The sequence below is a fragment of the Salvelinus alpinus genome, chromosome 4 (genome assembly GCF_045679555.1).
Source record: "Salvelinus alpinus chromosome 4, SLU_Salpinus.1, whole genome shotgun sequence".
Taxonomy (NCBI): Eukaryota; Metazoa; Chordata; class Actinopteri; order Salmoniformes; family Salmonidae; genus Salvelinus; species Salvelinus alpinus.
In genome coordinates, this window is record NC_092089.1 from 16,774,489 (window position 1) to 16,796,760 (window position 22,272).

The window sequence follows — 22,272 nt, forward strand, 5'->3', positions numbered from 1 at the left end:
TGTATACAATCATGTACTTGCCCTCTCCATTTCTGTCCTTGTCAAGCCAAACATGGCAATAGGTGACAATGAGTTTGCAATACACAATAACACAGACCGGCACTCAGGCTTAATGATGTTATGATTTTTGCTAGATTTTGCTAGTCTGTTGACTATTGCTGTGCACAAAAGACAAGGGAATTTCCCCATGCTTTACAGCACATCCAATGCTTTAACCCCATGGAGTGTCTGACCCCCCCACATCTAAATTAATTATTGATAACACATGACATTTCTGTATTTACAGAAGGAGGGGATTCTGTATTATCATGTCCCAGTGATGGTGTAAAAGAATAAATTTACTTGAGTCATTTTGAAATGTAGTGCACTACCTTCACTACACAGCAGGGGGTGCTCTTCACTAAATCAGAATAGTAAAGCCATTTATAATATATATATTTTTTTATTTAACCTTTATTTAACTAGGTAAGTCAGTTTAGAACAAATTCTTATTTACAATGACGTCCTACGTCCTCTGGCCCTACAAGTTCAGCCATTGATGAAGCTGTCAAATGCAATGTTCATATTTGATATATTTGAAATTACAAGTGCAAATGACGAACATTCCGCTGTCAATCTCTTGAGAGCCCAATGCCATAAGGTCAAAGGGTTCGAATTTTAACAATTGACCACAGCGGGGTCAAAGTGTACAACTGTCTCGACGCTTTTGTCTGACCATTAATTATCAACCGCATGCAATATGTTTTTGGAAAACCGCAGAAATTCTACTTTCATATCACCCCAAAATTATATTACAAATACCACAAAAAAACGTACTGTTTTAACACATTTACACGGAGGTGTTCTTCATTGCACTTCCCTGAAGTTAACGGAAACTCGGAGGGAACAAAACAAATATGTTGGTTTGAAGCTGTTTTACATCAAAAACCTCGGTGGAAATCAGTGGTAAAACAACGAACAGTAAAGTGTGTATTTGCGAAGCTATTTTTGAATGATAATTAAGTTGAGTGTTCAAGGTTTCCAAAACCGTATAGCAATCAATGATCAATTGTTTCTAGATAGAGTGTTTCACACTTGACCAAATCACCTCAGCTAATCAAAAGGGATGTGGAAGGAGAAGGGCTAACCTGACCTATGATCCGACCCACACCTTATGTATTACCCCCCCCGCCCCCAGTTGGAAGAAGTGACATCACAACACAAAAAACTATACAACCTTTGTGTTCACTAAAACGAAAACTCTCTAACACTGAAACTGAAAATAATTCATATAAAAACGAATTATAAATATTTTTTTTACAACTTAAACTAACTAAAAACGATCAGATCTGAAAATGAAATGAAACTAAACTGAATTCAAAGTTTAAAAAAATAAAAAACGAATAGAAAAATAAATATATAATAACCTTGGACCACTAGCTTTTGGGGTTAATTCTATTTCAATTCCAGTCATTTCAGAAAGTTAACCACATTCCAATTTCAATGTACTTCCTGAATTGTCTGGAATACACCACAACCCTGCGACCTACTCCTTGTTAACGTTCAACACAACCGTGTCACGTTTAGAAACGAGATCAGTAGGTCGGATAATGTAGAGTTATTAAAGGGGAGGGGGCCATCCCATCCGCCACCTACTGTTCCTATTGCTCCTGCCTCAGTCCGTGATACAATTGACAGCTCTGTACCACGCCTTCGTAGGCTACTGGCTAACCTCTACATTAGTAGTCAGCACTAATTCTCGCATATTTGCTAACTGTCACAATAGCATATTGTTGTTAACTACGACTGCACAGAGAGGACGTCGAGTTTTTCTTGAGTCGACATAAATACTCGGGATGTATTTCAATCAATGAACAGCAATGAGATTGTAGAAGCACTTTATTTATTTATTTGGTAAAACATTTCTTCACTTAATTTTTTTTTTTTTTACGGAGGAGCGACTTCAAACCTTTACCATGCATAATGGACGAGTTGACAACCTCTTCGTTTAAAACTACCGGTTCCAAATGGTTGCTTCCAGTCAGCGATTTTTGTGGATTTCCTTTGGATCAGGTAATCTACACTTTAACTAAATTAGAAGAAAAAAAAAATCGATTTGCTTAAAGTCAGTTATTTTAATGTAAAATGAGGTATTAAGGTATTAAGTGTCTTGTCCTGCCATTACCCTGGAATGATATGACAATATGACAACATCACCTGACTTTGCATTTACACACATTACATTTACATAAGTATATTTAGAGACATTCTGCTTGTGTCCAAACTAAACACAGAATAGAAGTCATAGAATTGAAAGAGTCTGTTGTCCTAAGGCCATAACACACACCGGATGCATGTAGAGGTTATACATCTAGTCAATATCTCATGTCTGGGGGCGTCATGTCTTCTATGCAGGTGAACTTCTTGGCATGTCAGGTGTTTGCCCTTGGTGCAGCCTTCTGGTTCCGTCTTTACCTCAGCCCTCAGTTTTCCAGCCCCGTGGTCCGCCATGCCGTCGCCACACTCTTTGGCCTCTCCTTTGTCATATTCTGTTTTGGCTGGTAAGGAACACTCTGGTGCACTGGTTAGATTAGGGTATACAGGTTAAAACATGGTCGGATCACGTTGTTGAATGGAGGACACTAACAGATAGACCCAGTTTAGTACTAATCAGCCGGTTTTTAACAGTAACCTATCATTTGTTTTGTGTTGTTTTCATTGCTGCAGGTATGCAGTCCATATCTCCGTCTTGGTGATGGTTTGCTACAGGATTCTGGTCACAGCTGACATCCACAACATTCACAGGTAAACACACACCACCATGTCTCCCATACAGACACTTGTAATAACATCTTAACCACATGGGTCGTTCTTTGCTAACATGTTGATGATAAGTTAAGCTAGATAGGAAGTGGTAGCTGGACCAGACTGTCTCTATATCTCTCTGTTTCTGTCTCTGTCTCTATATCTCTCTGTTTCTGTCTCTATCTCTATATCTCTCTGTTTCTGTCTCTGTCTTGCTCTTTTTCTGTCTGTCTGTCTGTCTGTCTGTCTGTCTCTGTCTTGCTCTTTTTCTCTCTCTCTCTCTCTCTCTCTCTCTCTCTCTCTCTCTCTCTCTCTCTGTGTCTGTCTGTCTGTCTGTCTGTCTGTCTGTCTGTATCTCTCTCTCTCTGTCTGTCTGTCTGTCTGTCTGTCTGTCTGTCTGTATCTCTCTGTCTGTCTGTCTGTCTGTCTGTCTGTCTGTCTGTCTGTCTGTCTGTCTGTCTATCTCTCTATCTCTCTGTCTGTCTGTCTGTCTGTGTTTAGGTCCTGGAATGTGATGAATGTAGGTAGAAGATAGAACAGTAACACTGGTGATGTTTTACATTAGGGATTCCTTGGAGGAGTCTAGATAGAGACGGCATTGTTCTCTGTGCCATCGCCCATCGCCTCGCCTCCTCCAGTTAAAGAAAGATGGGTCATTGGGTTGTGGGTTACTGCGTGTTAAAAGACCATGTTTCACCCATACAGCATTTGTGTGTACTGTACATCTCCAGTTGTACTTGAAGGTGATTGCTAAGATGAACATGGTCCATTCCACCTCGTAGTTGATCTTTCTCCCGTATGCAGATGAGGAACTACCAGACTAAAACATGAAAAAGGTTTAATTCATTGAAAGCGCCACTCATTCTTAGCATAGAGGGATGTAGGATGTTACTCTGTAGCTACATGTTCTCAATCTGAATTACATATTAAATATTAGTATTTATTTTATTTCACCTTTATTTAACCAGGTAGGCTAGTTGAGAACAAGTTCTCATTTACAACTGCGACCTGGCCAAGATAGAGCAAAGCAGTTCGACACATACAACAACACAGAGTTACACATGGAATAAACAAACATACAGTCAATAATACAATAGAAAAAGTATATATACAGTGTGTGCAAATGAGGTAGGATAAGGGAGGTAAGGCAATAAATAGGCCATAGTGGCGAAATAAATACAATATAGCAATTAAACACTGGAATGGTAGATGTGCAGAAGATGAATGTGCAAGTAGAGATACTGGGGTGCAAAGGAGCAAGATAAATAAATAAATAAATACAGTATGGGGATGAGGTAGATTGGATGGGCTATTTACAGATGGGCTATGTACAGGTGCAGTGATCTGTGAGCTGCTCTGACAGCTGGTGCTTAAAGCTAGTGAGGGAGATAAGTGTTTCCAGTTTCAGAGATTTTTGCAGTTCGTTCCAGTTATTGGCAGCAGAGAACAGGAAGGAAAGGCGTCCAAAGGAGGAATTGGCTTTGGGGGTGCTACGGGTGGGTGCTCCTATGGTGACCAGTGAGCTGAGATATAGCGGGGCTTTACCGAGCAGAGACTTGTAGATGACCTGGAGCCAGTGGGTTTGGCGGCGAGTATGAAGCGAGGGCCAGCCAATGAGAGCGTACAGGTCGCAGTGGTGGGTAGTATATGGGGCTTTGGTGACAAAATGGATGGCACTGTGATAGACTGCATCCAATTTGCTGAGTAGAGTGTTGGAGGCTATTTTGTAAATGATATCGCCGAAGTCAAGGATCGGTAGGATAGTCAGTTTTACGAGGGTATGTTTGGCGGTATGAGTGAAGGAGGCTTTGTTGCGAAATAGGAACCATATTCTAGATTTAATTTTGGATTGGAGATGCTTAATATGAGTCTGGAAGGAGAGTTTACAGTCTAACCAAACACCTATGTATTTATAGTCCACATATTCAAAGTCAGAACCGTCCAGAGTAGTGATTCTGGACGGGCGGGCAGGTGCGGGCAGTGATCGGTTGAAGAGCATGCATTTAGTTTTACTTGTATTTAAGTGCAGTTGGAGGCCACGGAAGGAGAGTTGTATGGCATTGAAGCTCGTCTGGAGGTTAGTTAACACAGTGTCCAAAGACGGGCCAGAAGTATACAGAATGGAGGGATGTAGGATGTTACTCTGTAGCTACATGTTCTCAATCTGAATTAAACGTTTCCCCTCCAGGTATACTATGATCATGTCCTTGTTCTCAATCTGAATTAAACGTTTCCTCCAGGTATACTATGATCATGGCCGTGTTCTCAATCTGAGTTAAACGTTTCCTCCAGGTATACTATGATCATGGCCGTGTTCTCAATCAGAGTTAAACGTTTCCTCCAGGTATACTATGATCATGGCCGTGTTCTCAATCTGAATTAAATGTTTCCTCCAGGTATACTATGATCATGGCCGTGTTCTCAATCTGAATTAAATGTTCCCTCCAGGTATACTAGGATCATGGCCGTGTTCTCAATCTGAATTAAACGTTTCCTCCAGGTATACTATGATCATGGCCGTGTTCTCAATCTGAGTTAAACGTTTCCTCCAGGTATACTATGATCATGGCCGTGTTCTCAATCTGAATTAAATGTTTCCTCCAGGTTTACTATGATCATGGCCGTGTTCTCAATCTGAGTTAAATGTTTCCTCCAGGTATACTAGGATCATGGCCGTGTTCTCAATCTGAATTAAATGTTTCCTCCAGGTATACTATGATCATGGCCGTGTTCTCAATCTGAATTAAACGTTTCCCCTCCAGGTATACTAGGATCATGGCCGTGTTCTCAATCTGAATTAAATGTTTCCTCCAGGTATACTATGATCATGGCCGTGTTCTCAATCTGAATTAAATGTTCCCTCCAGGTATACTAGGATCATGGCCGTGTTCTCAATCTGAATTAATGTTTCCTCCAGGTATACTATGATCATGGCCGTGTTCTCAATCTGAATTAAATGTTTCCTGCAGGTATACTATGATCATGGCCGTGTTCTCAATCTGAATTAAACGTTTCCCCTCCAGGTATACTAGGATCATGGCCGTGTTCTCAATCTGAATTAAATGTTCCCTCCAGGTATACTAGGATCATGGCCGTGTTCTCAATCTGAATTAAACGTTTCCTCCAGGTATACTATGATCATGGCCGTGTTCTCAATCTGAATTAAATGTTTCCTCCAGGTATACTATGATCATGGCCGTGTTCTCAATCTGAATTAAATGTTTCCTCCAGGTATACTATGATCATGGCCGTGTTCTCAATCTGAATTAAACGTTTCCCCTCCAGGTATACTAGGATCATGGCCGTGTTCTCAATCTGAATTAATGTTTCCTCCAGGTATACTATGATCATGGCCGTGTTCTCAATCTGAATTAAATGTTTCCTCCAGGTATACTATGATCATGGCCGTGTTCTCAATCTGAATTAAACGTTTCCCCTCCAGGTATACTATGATCATGGCCTTGTTCTCAATCTGAATTAAACGTTTCCCCTCCAGGTATACTATGATCATGTCCGTCAGCTACCTCGCGGTGTGTCAGGTGAGCAGAGTCTTCATCTATAACTATGGGATCCTCTCAACAGACTTCTCTGGGTAAGTATCCATGTTGTTCCTGGATAAGACCGGTTTACTGGCAGTCCTCCAGACCGGTCTCCAGACCACATATTGAGTGTCTCGGTGTTGGATATATTTTTACTCTGTCTTGACTCTGACAACGAGGACTCGTCATTTCTTTCCGAGACCAACGGAGTAAAAAAACACTCCTAATTATCAGCTTCCATTCAGTCGGCGCATAAAACTACTTCACCAGGTATATGTACTGGTTCATAAAACTACTTCACCAGGTATATGTACTGGTGCATAAAACTACTTCACCAGGTATATGTACTGGTGCATAAAACTACTTCGCCAGGTATATGTACTGGTGCATAAAACTACTTCACCAGGTATATGTACTGGTGCATAAAACTACTTCGCCAGGTATATGTACTGGTGCATAAAACTACTTCACCAGGTATATGTACTGGTGCATAAAACTACTTCACCAGGTATATGTACTGGTGCATAAAACTACTTCACCAGGTATATGTACTGGTGAATTAAACTACTTCACCAGGTATATGTACTGGTGCATAAAACTACTTCACCAGGTATATGTACTGGTGCATAAAACTACTTCACCAGGTATATGTACTGGTGCATAAAACTACTTCGCCAGGTATATGTACTGGTGCATAAAACTACTTCACCAGGTATATGTACTGGTGCATAAAACTACTTCACCAGGTATATGTACTGGTGCATAAAACTACTTCACCAGGTATATGTACTGGTGCATAAAACTACTTCACCAGGTATATGTACTGGTGCATAAAACTACTTCACCAGGTATATGTACTGGTGCATAAAACTACTTCACCAGGTATATGTACTGGTGCATAAAACTACTTCACCGGGTATATGTACTGGTTCATAAAACTACTTCACCAGGTATATGTACTGGTTCATAAAACTACTTCACCAGGTATATGTACTGGTGCATAAAACTACTTCGCCAGGTATATGTACTGGTGCATAAAACTACTTCACCAGGTATATGTACTGGTTCATAAAACTACTTCACCAGGTATATGTACTGGTTCATAAAACTACTTCACCAGGTATATACACTGGTTCATGACACAGTAATATCTTATCGCCTGTTGAAACCTGGCTTCTTACTTTACTCCTTACGTTATACTGTCCTTTACTTTCGTTGAAAAATATCCTCACACTTTGTTGCGCTTGTCAGAGTTTCCTTGATTGGCTGGTAGGGAAGAGTGGGGTAAATTGTATGAAAGATCACTATTAGTAAGGGGAGACCGGGGTAAATTGTATGAAAGATCACTATTGGTAAGGGGAGACCGGGGTAAATTGTATGAAAGATCACTATTGGTAAGGGGAGACCGGGGTAAATTGTATGAAAGATCACTATTAGTAAGGGGAGACCGGGGTAAATTGTATGAAAGATCACTATTAGTAAGGGGAGACCGAGGTAAATTGTATGAAAGATCACTATTAGTAAGGGGAGACCGGGGTAAATTGTATGAAAGATCACTATTAGTAAGGGGAGACCGGGGTAAATTGTAACGGTCTTTGTATCTATTATAGACCTGTTTGGGTTTAGTGGTCATTTGTAGAGTGCTGCTCTATTTGTCCTCGGCATGCTGTTGTTTTCACCACCATACTGAATGTATAAAACCACATGTTGTTTTCACCACCATACTGAATGTATAAAACCACATGTTGTTTTCACCACCATACTGAATGTATAAAACCACATGTTGTTTTCACCACCATACTGAATGTATAAAACCACATGTTGTTTTCACCACCATACTGACTGTATAAAACCACATGTTGTTCTGAAATATGAACACAGAAATACTGGACATTTTCAACTCTTATAATGGGGGTGATTTGACTAAATTACTATCATGGTCTTGAATTGGACTCTCATTGTTCTGGTCTTGACTTGGTCCCGGACCCCTAGTCCCCCCGTCCCGGTCTCGGTCTCGACTCGGTCTCGATTGGCTCCGTCTTGATCTTGAACACAACACTGATTATGGAATTATGTAACGATGAGAGATATTTCTGTGACCTGAATTCTGAAATAGTTTGTGTGTATTGAGGTTTTCACGGAATGTGTTTTTACATGGTACAGAATACAGATAAGGGTCTGCATTAGAGCTTCCTCAGTCCATACTGAATCAGCTGACTCACTGCTTCTATCTGCACAGTGACAACAGCACTATCCTTCTTTAACCTCTGTTTTTCTATATTTGTATGTCTTACTAGATTAATTTCTTTGTTCCCACCTCTCTCTTGCACACTTTCTCTTTCTCTCTCTCTCTCGCCTTCATGTTGAATCTGCCACTCCCCTCTGGTTAGTTTCTGTCTGTTATCTGCAGGTTTTCTTGGTTCTTGCAGAGATTGTGAAGCGCTGCCCGAAACAAATAATACAGCTGATAAAACAGTTTAACTGTTTAACTGTACCTGCCGCTGCCATGCTTGCTATACTATTGCTATTCTTTGCCAATGCTATTGCTAATTATGCTATTATATGCTATGCTAATTATGCTTTTCCTAACCCTAATCAATGCTAACCTTCGCTAACAAACTGTGCTTTCTCTGCAGACTGCAGGCAGGCAGAATGGTGAATGAGCTGAATCACACTGTACTGCTGTTGACTGGATAGACAGCACCATCACTGGGATCTGATGCTCCATTCACGTCCGTTGCTCTGCTTTTTCTCAGTCCATCTGGCTACTATCAGCCCTGTTTCTCACTGTGCCTGCTTATAGTATAACATCCAATCTCATACACTTTGAAATACAGTGTTAACACATTGTGATATTCTATCGTGATGTCATGTAAAACACCTGGTTGTTTTAGATGGGTTCTAGAATCAATCAGCACAGTAGTGATGTCATGTAAAACACCTGGTTGTTTTAGATGGGTTCTAGAATCAATCAGCACAGTAGTGATGTCATGTAAAACATCTGGTTGTTTTAAATGGGTTCTAGAATCAATCAGCACAGTAGTGATGTCATGTAAAACATCTGGTTGTTTTAAATGGGTTCTAGAATCAATCAGCACAGTAGTGATGTCATGTAAAACACCTGGTTGTTTTAAATGGGTTCTAGAATCAATCAGCACAGTAGTGATGTCATGTAAAACATCTGGTTGTTTTAAATGGGTTCTAGAATCAATCAGCACAGTAGTGATGTCATGTAAAACATCTGGTTGTTTTAGATGGGTTCTAGAATCAATCAGCACCGTAGTGATGTCATGTAAAACACCTGGTTGTTTTAGATGGGTTCTAGAATCAATCAGCACAGTAGTGATGTCATGTAAAACATCTGGTTGTTTTAGATGGGTTCTAGAATCAATTTCTGGCTCCCGAGTGGCGCAGCGGTCTAAGGCACTTGCATCACAGTGCTAGAGGCCTCACTACAGACCCTGGTTCGATCCCGGTCATCCTGGTTAGGGTTTGGCCTGTGTAGGCCGTCATTTGTAAATAATAATTTGTTCTTAACTGACTCGCCTAGTTAAATATATATATTTTAAGATCAGCATGGTAGTGTTGTTATGTAGGTTAATTGCCGTTCCCTAATAGTGTGTCTGTGTGTCACATTCTCTGATGCCAGCGTTCTTGACCTGACAATGACAATCAGTGTCTGTTGACTACGGCTCACGTAACACAACCATACAATGGACATGCACACACACACACACACTCTCTGTAAGTGCATGCCATGCTCTCACACAGAGCGTGTGTGTGTTCCTGCATGTGGCACACCAACAAAGAGGTTATTCTATGTGAACGTCTGAATGAAAAGCACCAAAGAATGAGTGATAATTTATTCCTCATGTACAGTTAGGCTTTATGAAATGCCGTGTCACATTCCATTTCTGTCCTTGTTAATGTCCTCAGTGAGCGTTTTTAACTTTCTAAACTAAATACTGTGTTTCCTCCCTTCAGGCCGTTGATGATAATTACCCAGAAAACCACTATGTTAGCTTTCCAAATGCATGATGGTAAGGAATGTCCAGGGGATCGTAAGGGAACCTCTTCTTCTTCTTCTTACCACATCCTGTGGTTTGTCTTTTGTTCTTTTGATGTTTGGGTTGAAAAAACGATATCTCTCTTATCCTTACGTCTCCACGGTTTCCAGGTATGTGTAAAAAGCGGGAGGATCTCACGTCTGATCAGAGGCTCCATGCTGTAGAGTATGTATTCATTACGGTATATACATTTAACTTACATATACATTCATGCCTTGCAGTGCGTTGGCTCAGTGTTGATGACAGGAAAATAGGTTATGTAGACTTCTGAAATCTACAGCATGACATGAAATCTACCGTACACATCTACTGTACACGTCTGCCGTCCACATCTGCCGTCCACATCTACCGTCCACATCTACCGTACACATCTGCCGTCCACGTCTACCGTAGACATCTACCGTCCACATCTGCCATACACATCTACCGTACACATCTACCGCACACATCTACCGTACACATCTACCGCACACATCTACCGCACACATCTACCGCACACATCTACCGCACACATCTACCGCACACATCTACCGCACACATCTACCGCACACATCTGCCGCACACATCTGCCGTCCACATCTGCCGTCCACATCTGCCGTCCACATCTGCCGTCCACATCTGCCGTCCACATCTGCCGTCCACATCTACCGTGCACATCTACCGTCCACATCTACCGTCCACATCTACCGTGCACATCTACCGTCCACATCTACCGCGCACATCTACCGCGCACATCTACCGCACACATCTACCGCACACATCTACCGCACACATCTACCGCACACATCTACCGCACACATCTGCCGTCCACATCTACCGTCCACATCTGCCGTCCACATCTACCGTGCACATCTACCGTGCACATCTACCGTGCACATCTACCGTGCACATCTACCGCCCACATCTACATCTAAAGTAATCCTTCTAACCCCCCCCCCCTTAAAAGAGTTAGATGCACTATTGTAAAGTGGTTGTTCCACTGGATATCATAAGGTGAATGCACCAATTTGCACCAATTTGTAAGTCGCTCTGGATAAGAGCGTCTGCTAAATGACTTAAATGTAAATGTAATGTACCGTCCACATCTACCGTACACATCTACCGTCCACATCTACCGTCCACATCTGCCGTCCACATATGCCGCGCACATCTACCGTACACATCTACCGTACACATCTACTGTCCACATCTACCGTGCACATCTACCGTACACATCTACCGTCCACATCTACCGTCCACATCTACCGTACACATCTACCGTACACATCTACCGTACACATCTACCGTACACACCTACCGTCCACATCTACCGTCCACATCTGCCGTCCACATCTACCGTCCACATCTACCGCACACATCTACCGCCCACATCTACCGTTCACATCTACCGCCCACATCTACCGTTCACATCTGCCGTACACATCTGCCGTCCACAAATTACATTGATATTAACTACTTGTCTGTGCAAGTCTTCTCACTCAAAGTAGATAGATAGCCTAGAATGACATTGATGTTGTCAGGAGAAAACAATTCATTTTTTACAATGACAGCCTAGGAACAGTGGGTTAACTGCCTTGTTCATTGGCAGAACGACATATTTTTACCTTGTCAGCTCGGGGATTCAATCTAGCAACCTTTCGGTTACTGGCCCATCACTCTAACCACTAGGCTACCTGCCGCAAAGGATGATCAATCAATGTCCCTTCTCTTTCCTATCCTCTACATTCAGCTCCAATACATAATTGATAGAATACATAAGTTACAAGCTCTCTCTCTGTCTCTCTGTCTCTCTCTCTGTCTCTTTGTCTCTGTCTCTCTCTCTGTCTCTCTCTCTGTCTCTCTCAGATTACAGTCTCCAATGTCTATTTCTCTCTCTCTTCTACCTCCAGCTCCAAGCCGTCTCTGATAGAATACCTGAGCTACAACCTGAACTTCCTCAGTATCCTGGTGGGACCCTGCAGTCACTATAAGGACTACATAGACTTTATAGAGGGGAGACACGTTCAGAGGAGGCTGAGGAGGCTGTCAGCGTCCAACACTGGACAGAATGGATATGATAAAGTCCCAGAGCCCTCACCTATGGTAAGACTGGGTACAAGTAGAGTCATGTTAGTCCCAGAGCCCTCACCTATGGTAAGACTGGGTACAAGGTAGAGTCATGTTAGTCCCAGAGCCCTCCCCTATGGTAAGACTGGGTACAAGTAGAGTCATGTTAGTCCCAGAGCCCTCCCCTATGGTAAGACTGGGTACAAGGTAGAGTCATGTTAGTCCCAGAGCCCTCCACTATGGTAAGACTGGATACAAGGTAGAGCCATGTTAGTCCCAGAGCCCTCACTTATGGTAAGGATGGGTACAAGTAGAGTCATGTTAGTCCCAGAGCCCTCAGCTATGGTAAGACTGGGTACAAGTGGAGTCATGTAAAGAAGTACCTTCTTTCAGAAACTCTATTGCCATTACGTTTCTCTTATAGGTGTATAATAACAATGTAATTACACTACTAACAACATAGCAGCATATTATCAGGTGTTTTCTTTGCAAAATAAGATGTGTTTTAAATGACATACCTGGCTCAATGAAGGCAATTATAAAGTAGTTTCCCTGATGGCCATGAACGATCTGACTCTCTCCCTCTGGTTTTCAGGCTGCTGTCACACGTAAACTGCTGATCTGTGGTGTGTGCATGGTTTTGTTCCTGACCCTCACCAAAGCGTTCCCCGTCACATATAACGTTGACAGCCATTTCGTCAACGAGGCACCTTTCCTAAGCAGACTGACGTATGCCTTCTTCTCTATACAAGCTGCTAGACCCAAGTTCTACTTCGCATGGACTTTAGGTGAGGCTTTACCTACCCAGTGGTGTTGGCTATTGGAAAGGTCATTCATTCATTATGTTTGGGGAAAGTTCATTCATTCATTAATAATGGGGAACGTTCATTCATTCATATTGGGGAAAGTCCATTCATTCATATTGGGGAAAGTCCATTCATTCATATTGGGGAAAGTCCATTCATTCATTCATATTGGGGAAAGTTCATTCATTCATTCATATTGGGGAAAGTTCATTCATTCATATTGGGGAAAGTTCATTCATTCATTATGTTTGGGGAAAGTTCATTCATTCATTATGTTTGGGGAAAGTTAATTTATTCATTAATAATGGGGAAAGTTCATTCATTCATTAATACTGGGGAAAATTCATTCATTCATTAATACTGGGGAAAGTTCATTCATTCATTAATACTGGGGAAAGTTCATTCATTCATTAATACTAGGGAAAGTTCATTCATTCATTCATATTGGGGAAAGTTCATTCATTCATTCATATTGGGTAAAGTTCATTCTTTCATCCTTTCATTCTTCCATTCATGTGTTTGTTTGTCCCAACAGCTGATGCCATCAACAACGCAGCAGGTTATGGTTTTAAAGGTGTGGATGAAGCTGGACAGGTATCCTGGGACCTCATCTCCAACATCAGCATCTGGGGGATTGAGGTACGTTTGGAAACCACAAAAAAACACTTTTTTTTAACTTTTAGCTTTGCAGAATTATTGAAAATGACTGAAGTTTAATATTGAACTCTCTTTTTGCAGACAGCAACTAGTTTCAAGAAGTTCATAGATCACTGGAATATTCAGACTGGTGTGTGGCTCAAAACGTAAGTATTAATTCATGAATGTTTATTTTATTCTGTTTACTGCATAACAATATATCTGACCCAGGTCTGGATATATCTCCTCTCTCTTCAGTGTGTTAGGCTCCCCGTTACCCCACAGCCCTGACCTTCATCCTGTCTCCTCTCTCTTCAGTGTGTTACGCTCCCCGTTACCCCACAGCCCTGACCTTCACCCTGTCTCCTCTCTCTTCAGTGTGTTACGCTCCCCGTTACCCCACAGCCCTGACCTTCATCCTGTCTCCTCTCTCTTCAGTGTGTTACGCTCCCCGTTACCCCACAGCCCTGACCTTCACCCTGTCTCCTCTCTCTTCAGTGTGTTACGCTCCCCGTTACCCCACAGCCCTGACCTTCATCCTGTCTCCTCTCTCTTCAGTGTGTTACGCTCCCCGTTACCCCACAGCCCTGACCTTCACCCTGTCTCCTCTCTCTTCAGTGTGTTACGCTCCCCGTTACCCCACAGCTCTGACCTTCACCCTGTCTCCTCTCTCTTCAGTGTGTTACGCTCCCCGTTACCCCACAGCCCTGACCTTCACCCTGTCTCCTCTCTCTTCAGTGTGTTACGCTCCCCGTTACCCCACAGCCCTGACCTTCATCCTGTCTCCTCTCTCTTCAGTGTGTTACGCTCCCCGTTACCCCACAGCCCTGACCTTCATCCTGTCTCCTCTCTCTTCAGTGTGTGTTACGACCGTGCTCCCCGTTACCCCACAGCCCTGACCTTCATCCTGTCAGCTCTATGGCATGGAGTTTACCCCGGATACTACTTCACCTTTATTACTGCTATACCCATCACACTGGCAGCGAGAGCTGTGAGTACCATTACTACTGCTGTACCCATCACACTGGCAGTGCTGTGAGTACCATTATTACTGCTGTACCCATCACACTGGCAGTGCTGTGAGTACCATTATTACTGCTGTACCCATCACACTGGCAGTGCTGTGAGTACCATTATTACTGCTGTACCCATCACACTGGCAGCGAGAGCTGTGAGTACCATTATTACTGATGTACCCATCACACTGGCAGTGCTGTGAGTACCATTATTACTGCTGTACCCATCACACTGGCAGTGCTGTGAGTACCATTATTACTGCTGTACCCATCACACTGGCAGTGAGAGCTGTGAGTACCATTATTACTGCTATACCCATCACACTGGCAGTGAGAGCTGTGAGTACCATTATTACTGCTATACTCATCACACTGACAGACAGAGCTGTGAGTACCATTATTACTGCTGTACCCATCACACTGGCAGATAGAGCTGTGAGTACCATTATTACTGCTGTACCCATCACACTGACAGACAGAGCTGTGAGTACCATTATTACTGCTATACTCATCACACTGACAGACAGAGCTGTGAGTACCTTTATTACTGCTATACCCATCACACTGGCAGCGAGAGCTGTGAGTACCATTATTACTGCTATACCCACCACACTGGCAGCTAGAGCTGTGAGTACCTTTATTACTGCTGTACCCATCACACTGACAGACAGAGCTGTGAGTACCTTTATTACTGCTGTACCCATCACACTGACAGACAGAGCTGTGAGTACCTTTATTACTGCTGTACCCACCACACTGGCAGCTAGAGCTGTGAGTACCATTATTACTGCTGTACCCATCACACTGGCAGATAGAGCTGTGAGTACCATTATTACTGCTATACTCATCACACTGACAGACAGAGCTGTGAGTACCTTTATTACTGCTGTACCCATCACACTGACAGACAGAGCTGTGAGTACCTTTATTACTGCTGTACCCATCACACTGACAGAGCTGTGAGTACCATTATTACTGCTGTACCCATCACACTGGCAGAGATGTGAGTACCATTATTACTGCTGTACCCATCACACTGGCAGAGATGTGAGTACCATTATTACTGCTGTACCCATCACACTGGCAGAGATGTGAGTACCTTTATTACTGCTGTACCCATCACACTGGCAGAGCTGTTAGTACCATTATTACTGCTGTACCCATCACACTGGCAGAGCTGTGAGTACCATTATTACTGCTGTATCCATCACACTGGCAGAGATGTGAGTACCTTTATTACTGCTGTACCCATCACACTGGCAGAGCTGTGAGTACCATTATTACTGCTGTACCCATCACACTGGCAGATAGAGCTGTGAGTACCATTATTACTGCTGTACCCATCACACTGGCAGATAGAGCTGTGAGTACCATTATTACTGCTGTACCCATCACACTGGCAGAGATGTGAGTACCTTTATTACTGCTGTACCCATCACACTGGCAGAGCTGTTAGTACCATTATTACTGCTGTACCCATCACACTGGCAGAGCTGTGAGTACCATTATTACTGCTGTACCCATCACACTGGCAGAGATGTGAGTACCTTTATTACTGCTGTACCCATCACACTGGCAGAGCTGTGAGTACCATTATTACTGCTGTACCCATCACACTGGCAGATAGAGCTGTGAGTACCTTTATTACTGCTGTACCCATCACACTGGCAGAGCTGTGAGTACCATTATTACTGCTGTACCCATCACACTGGCAGATAGAGCTGTGAGTACCTTTATTACTGCTATACCCATCACACTGGCAGCGAGAGCTGTGAGTACCATTATTACTGCTGTACCCATCACACTGGCAGATAGAGCTGTGAGTCTCTGTTCTTGTCTGTCTCTCGCTCTCTTTCTCTCGCTGTCTTACTCACTCACTCTCTCACTTACACACACAGTACTCACCTCACGTGTCTCATCACCTCAGCCTCACCCAGGGCCGTACGTCACCGTGTTTCTCTCTCCTGTCTCCCACACCGCAGGTCCGTAAGAACGTCCGTCAGTATTTCCTGTCCTCTTATCCTGTGAAGCTTGTCTATGACGTGGTGACCTGGGCCGCTACTCAGCTGTGTATCTGCTACACCGTCATCCCCTTCCTACTGCTGGCAGTAGGACCTACCATGCAGTATTACAGGTGAACATTCATTTAGGTTATTTTCCTACTGGTCAAATGTCTCTCTTTTAACGATGATGGTCGTATGTAGCCTGGTCCCTGATCTGGATGTGCTATCATGTCAACTTCTTGGCATGACAAGGAGTGTAATGTTAGCACAAACAGACTGGTACCCAGGCTAGGTCGTATGTGTACAATTTATTAGCTTAGTGTTCTATTATCTTAATAAGCCTGGACACAATGTTCCTCAGTTGTCTTTATGGAGGACAAGTGTGTCATCTCTACCGTCAGTTGTCTTCATGGAGGACAAGTGTGTCATCTCTACCGTCAGTTGTCTTCATGGAGGACAAGTGTGTCATCTCTACTGTCAGTTGTCTTTATGGAGGACAAGTGTGTCATCTCTACTGTCAGTTGTCTTTATGGAGGACAAGTGTGTCATCTCTACCTTTTCTCTTATTCTGTCCATCTTTGTTGTTTTTGTTTCTGTAGCATTTCATCACATCTTCTTTCCCCTCCGTAGGTCAATGTACTTCCACATTCACATCATCAGTATTCTGACTGTGATTGTACTGAGCCAGAGCCACAAACCAAGAGGCAGCAGTAGCAGCAACAACGGCACCAAGCCTGGACCGTACGATCCTCATCCCCAGGCCCAGCCTCAGCTCCAGCCCTCCAACAACAACGTGAAAAGAAAGTGAAGTGTCCCTCTGTGTGTGGAGGCAGCCAGAGACCTGAATGGGCCCACTGGGTCAGACAAAGACGTCTCTGTGTGTCCACAACAAAGAGAGAGCTCAGCGGGGTGTAGAGGGGCTCAGAGGGGCTCTGAGGGGCTGAGGGACTGTGCCTGCTGGCTGGTCTGCCTTGCAACCCTGTACTCCAAAAACATCCAATACTTCTACTGCCAGGCTCCTACAAGGCCTCTCTCCTGCCCTGCTTGCCAATTCTCTGTTCTTTCTTTCCAAGTGTGCACTTGTTCACTTCCCTTCATGGATCTGAAAGGAAAGGACTGGCATACAATCTGCCTCTAGTCCAGCCCATAAACTCACCAATACAAGACTTTTAATTAAATGTGTGGGAAGCTGTGTACAAGTGAGAATGTATACTTCAGGAGAAATATCTGAGAATTGGCCACGGAAGGAAGGAAGGAAGGAAGGAAGGAAGGAAGGAAGGAAGGAAGGAAGGAAGGAAGGAAGGAAGGAAGGAAGGAAGGAAGGAAGGAAGGAAGGAAGGAAGGAAGGAAGGAAGGAAGGAAGGAAGGAAGGAAGGAAGGAGAGAAAAAAAGAGAGCAAGCTATAGGTCCTAGAATTAGATGTGGCTGGCCCATTTCTTTACATCGTACGTCACTAGATGTAGATATCATGTCAAACATGTTCATACCCTTACGGTTTAGTAAGATATTAATGGTGTCTGTTTATTGTCGTATGAGTGCAGGAAACAATATCCCTCAGGATGGCAGGTAGCCTCGAGGTTAGAGTGTTGGGCCAGTAACCGAGATGAAAAATCTGTCGCTGTGCCCTTGAGCAAGGCATCTTTAAACCTATTTTCTCCAGGGGCTCTGTACAATTTTGACCCTGACCGTGACCCCACTCCCTGCAGGTGTCTCAGGGGGAGTTGGGATATGGTGACCCTGACGTGACCCCACTCCCTGCAGGTGTCTCAGGGGGAGTTGGGATATGGTGACCCTGACGTGACCCCACTCCCTGCAGGTGTCTCAGGGGGAGTTGGGATATGGTGACCCTGACTGTGACCCCACTCCCTGCAGGTGTCTCAGGGGGAGTTGGGATATGGTGACCCCACTTCCTGCAGGTGTCTCAGGGGGAGTTGGGATATACAAGAAACACACTTGTGTGTAACAGGACAAATATAACCCCCCCCCCCCCCCTCTAAAGACACGTCCCAAATGGCACCCTATTCCCTTTATCGTCCAGATGGGCCCTGGTTCAGATGTGGGCCCTGGTTCAGATGGGCCCTGGTAGAGATGGGCCCTGGTCCAGATGGGCCCTGGTTCAGATGTGGGCCCTGGTTCAGATGTGGGCCCTGGTTCAGATGTGGGCCCTGGTTCAGATGGGCCCTGGTTCAGATGTGGGCCCTGGTTCAGATGTGGGCCCTGGTTCAGATGTGGGCCCTGGTTCAGATGGGCCCTGGTTCAGATGTGGGCCCTGGTTCAGATGTGCCCTGGTAGAGATGGGCCCTGGTTCAGATGTGGGCCCTGGTTCAGATGTGCCCTGGTAGAGATGGGCCCTGGTTCAGATGGGCCCTGGTTCAGATGTGCCCTGGTCCAGATGGGCCCTGGTTCAGATGGGCCCTGGTTCAGATGGGCCCTGGTTCAGATGGGCCCTGGTAGAGATGGGCCCTGGTAGAGATGGGCCCTGGTTCAGATGGGCCCTGGTAGAGATGGGCCCTGGTTCAGATGTGGGCCCTGGTTCAGATGGGCCCTGGTAGAGATGGGCCCTGGTTCAGATGTGGGCCCTGGTAGAGATGGGCCCTGGTTCAGATGGGCCCTGGTCTAAAGTAGTGCCCTGGTTCAGATGTGGGCCCTGGTTCAGATGGGCCCTGGTTCAGATGTGGGCCCTGGTAGAGATGGGCCCTGGTTCAGATGGGCCCTGGTCTAAAGTAGTGCCCTGGTCCAGATGGGCCCTTGTCCAGATGGGCCCTGGTCTAAAGTAGTGCCCTGGTCCAGATGGGCCCTGGTCTAAAGTAGTGCCCTGGTCCAGATGGGCCCTTGTCCAGATGGGCCCTGGTCTAAAGTAGTGCCCTGGTCCAGATGGGCCCTTGTCCAGATGGGCCCTGGTCTAAAGTAGTGCCCTGGTCTAAAGTAGTGCCCTGGTCCAGATGGGCCCTGGTCTAAAGTAGTGCCCTGGTCTAAAGTAGTGCCCTGGTCCAGATGGGCCCTGGTCCAGATGGGCCCTGGTCTAAAGTAGTGCCCTGGTCCAGATGGGCCCTGGTCTAAAGTAGTGCCCTGGTCCAGATGGGCCCTGGTCTAAAGTAGTGCCCTGGTTCAGATGGGCCCTGGTTCAGATGGACCCTGGTTCAGATGGGCCCTGGTCCAGATGGGCCCTGGTCTAGTGCCCTGGTTCAGATGGGGGCCCTGGTTCAGATGGGGGCCCTGGTTCAGATGGGGGCCCTGGTCCAGATGGGGGCCCTGGTAGAGTAGTGCCCTGGTCTAAAGTAGTGCCCTGGTCTAAAGTAGTGCCCTGGTCCAGATGGGCCCTGGTCTAAAGTAGTGCCCTGGTTCAGATGGGCCCTGGTTCAGATGTGGGCCCTGGTAGAGATGGGCCCTGGTCCAGATGGGCCCTGGTCTAAAGTAGTGCCCTGGTCTAAAGTAGTGCCCTGGTCCAGATGGGCCCTGGTCCAGATGGGCCCTGGTCTAAAGTAGTGCCCTGGTCCAGATGGGCCCTGGTCCAGATGGGCCCTGGTCTAAAGTAGTGCCCTGGTCCAGATGGGCCCTGGTCCAGATGGGCCCTGGTCTAAAGTAGTGCCCTGGTCCAGATGGGCCCTGGTCCAGATGGGCCCTGGTCCAGATGGGCCCTGGTCTAAAGTAGTCCAGTGAGGCTCTTATGAGGAGCTGTTTGAGTAGTTTTTAACACTGGATGCTGTACATCAGGTCTCTTAATATTCATTTCATGTGTTTCTATGTATTTGAGAGGATGGACAAGTTTACTTTTATTTGGCAGGAAGTTGAGATTCATCAAATGTTGTATTTTTAAATGTTGTATTAACTTTAAAGTCGTACAGTCTCAGATGAGGTGCAGGCAGCACCAATGACTTCTGAAGGAAAGTGTTTGAATCTGTCCCAAATGGCACCCTATTGTCTATATAGTGCACTACCTTTTTAAACAGAGCCTTATGGGGACGTAGCCTTTGACTTTGTTTCAGGGATGATGTGGAAGTCTTCTTTTCCTCAGAAGAAGGTCCGAGATCTTTAACATCTCAAGTCCTGAAGCAGCTGAACCACTAATGATGCTAATATGAAGAGTGTCTGGACGGACACACACACACCACACACACACACACACACACTACACACACTACACACACTACACACACTACACACACACACACACACACACACCACACACACACACACACCACACACACCACACACACACACACACCACACACACACTACACACACCACACACACACCACACACACTACACACACACACACACACACTACAGTACTAGTCAGGATACCATAAACTGTTTTAGCACCCAGACGTTTTGAATTTGTCTGTTTTTTTAATATAATTCCACCAATCAAGTTATTAACCAATATTAAGAGCAACACAAAATAAAGGAATTAAATGACCAATGTGTGCCTTTAGCCTTTTGATTGTGGCTTGAATAATACTGTCAAATTGTAACGTCCGTAGCATAAAGTTCACCATGGAGACACAGCGACAGAATGGCAATAACATCAGTTCTATTTAACTACTATGAGCCCATATGATAGAGGAGATAGTTACTGATACAGGTCTGAAAGACCAATGGAGACAAGACAGCAACATACTGTACAAGGCAGCAGGAAGCCTTGTGGTTACTGTACAAGGCAGCAGGAAGCCTAGTGGTTACTGTACAAGGCAGCAGGAAGCCTAGTGGTTACTGTATAAGGCAGCAGGAAGCCTAGTGGTTACTGTACAAGGCAGCAGGAAGCCTTGTGGTTACTGTATAAGGCAGCAGGAAGCCTTGTGGTTACTGTATAAGGCAGCAGGAAGCCTAGTGGTTACTGTATAAGGCAGCAGGAAGCCTAGTGGTTACTGTATAAGGCAGCAGGAAGCCTAGTGGTTACTGTATAAGGCAGCAGGAAGCCTAGTGGTTACTGTACAAGGCAGCAGGAAGCCTTGTGGTTACTGTATAAGGCAGCAGGAAGCCTTGTGGTTACTGTACAAGGCAGCAGGAAGCCTAGTGGTTACTGTACAAGGCAGCAGGAAGCCTTGTGGTTACTGTATAAGGCAGCAGGTAGCCTAGTGGTTAGAGTGATGGGCTAGTAACCGGAAGGTTGCAAGATCGAATCCCCGAGCTGACAAGGTAAAAATCTGTCGTTCTGCCCATGAACAAGGCAGTTAACCCACTGTTCCCCGGTAGGCCGCCTAGTTAAATAGAACAAGAACAACACTGTACAAGATGCCCATCCTCAGATAACTATCATCCTCCCTCGCCTCGCCCACAGATAACTATCATCCTTCCTCGCCTCGCCCACAGATAACTATCATCCTCCCTCGCCTCACCCACAGATAACTATCATCCTTCCTCGCCTCGCCCA

At 44.8% G+C, this 22,272-nt stretch overlaps 1 protein-coding gene across 3 annotated transcripts; it reads left to right on the forward strand.

The window, feature by feature from the left end:
• The first annotated feature begins 1,641 nt into the window (after positions 1–1,641).
• mboat1 (membrane bound O-acyltransferase domain containing 1) lies at positions 1,642–21,321 on the forward strand. 3 transcript variants are annotated; one of them, XR_011674516.1, is made up of 14 exons: positions 1,642–2,052; positions 2,395–2,540; positions 2,707–2,784; positions 6,281–6,376; positions 10,308–10,363; positions 10,501–10,555; positions 12,280–12,472; positions 13,032–13,224; positions 13,778–13,881; positions 13,981–14,045; positions 14,737–14,869; positions 16,877–17,028; positions 17,528–18,953; positions 19,402–21,321. XR_011674516.1 is itself a non-coding variant. In XM_071395743.1 (13 exons), exons 1-13 carry the CDS (start codon positions 1,963–1,965, stop codon positions 17,703–17,705), a joined length of 1,539 nt encoding a protein of 512 aa, XP_071251844.1. In that variant the 5' UTR covers positions 1,642–1,962; the 3' UTR covers positions 17,706–21,321. The 3 variants fall into 3 exon arrangements, 1 of the variants encoding a protein (XP_071251844.1); XR_011674517.1 differs by having other exon boundaries at positions 17,528–18,769; positions 18,814–21,321; XM_071395743.1 differs by having other exon boundaries at positions 17,528–21,321.
• The last annotated feature ends 951 nt before the right edge of the window (positions 21,322–22,272 follow it).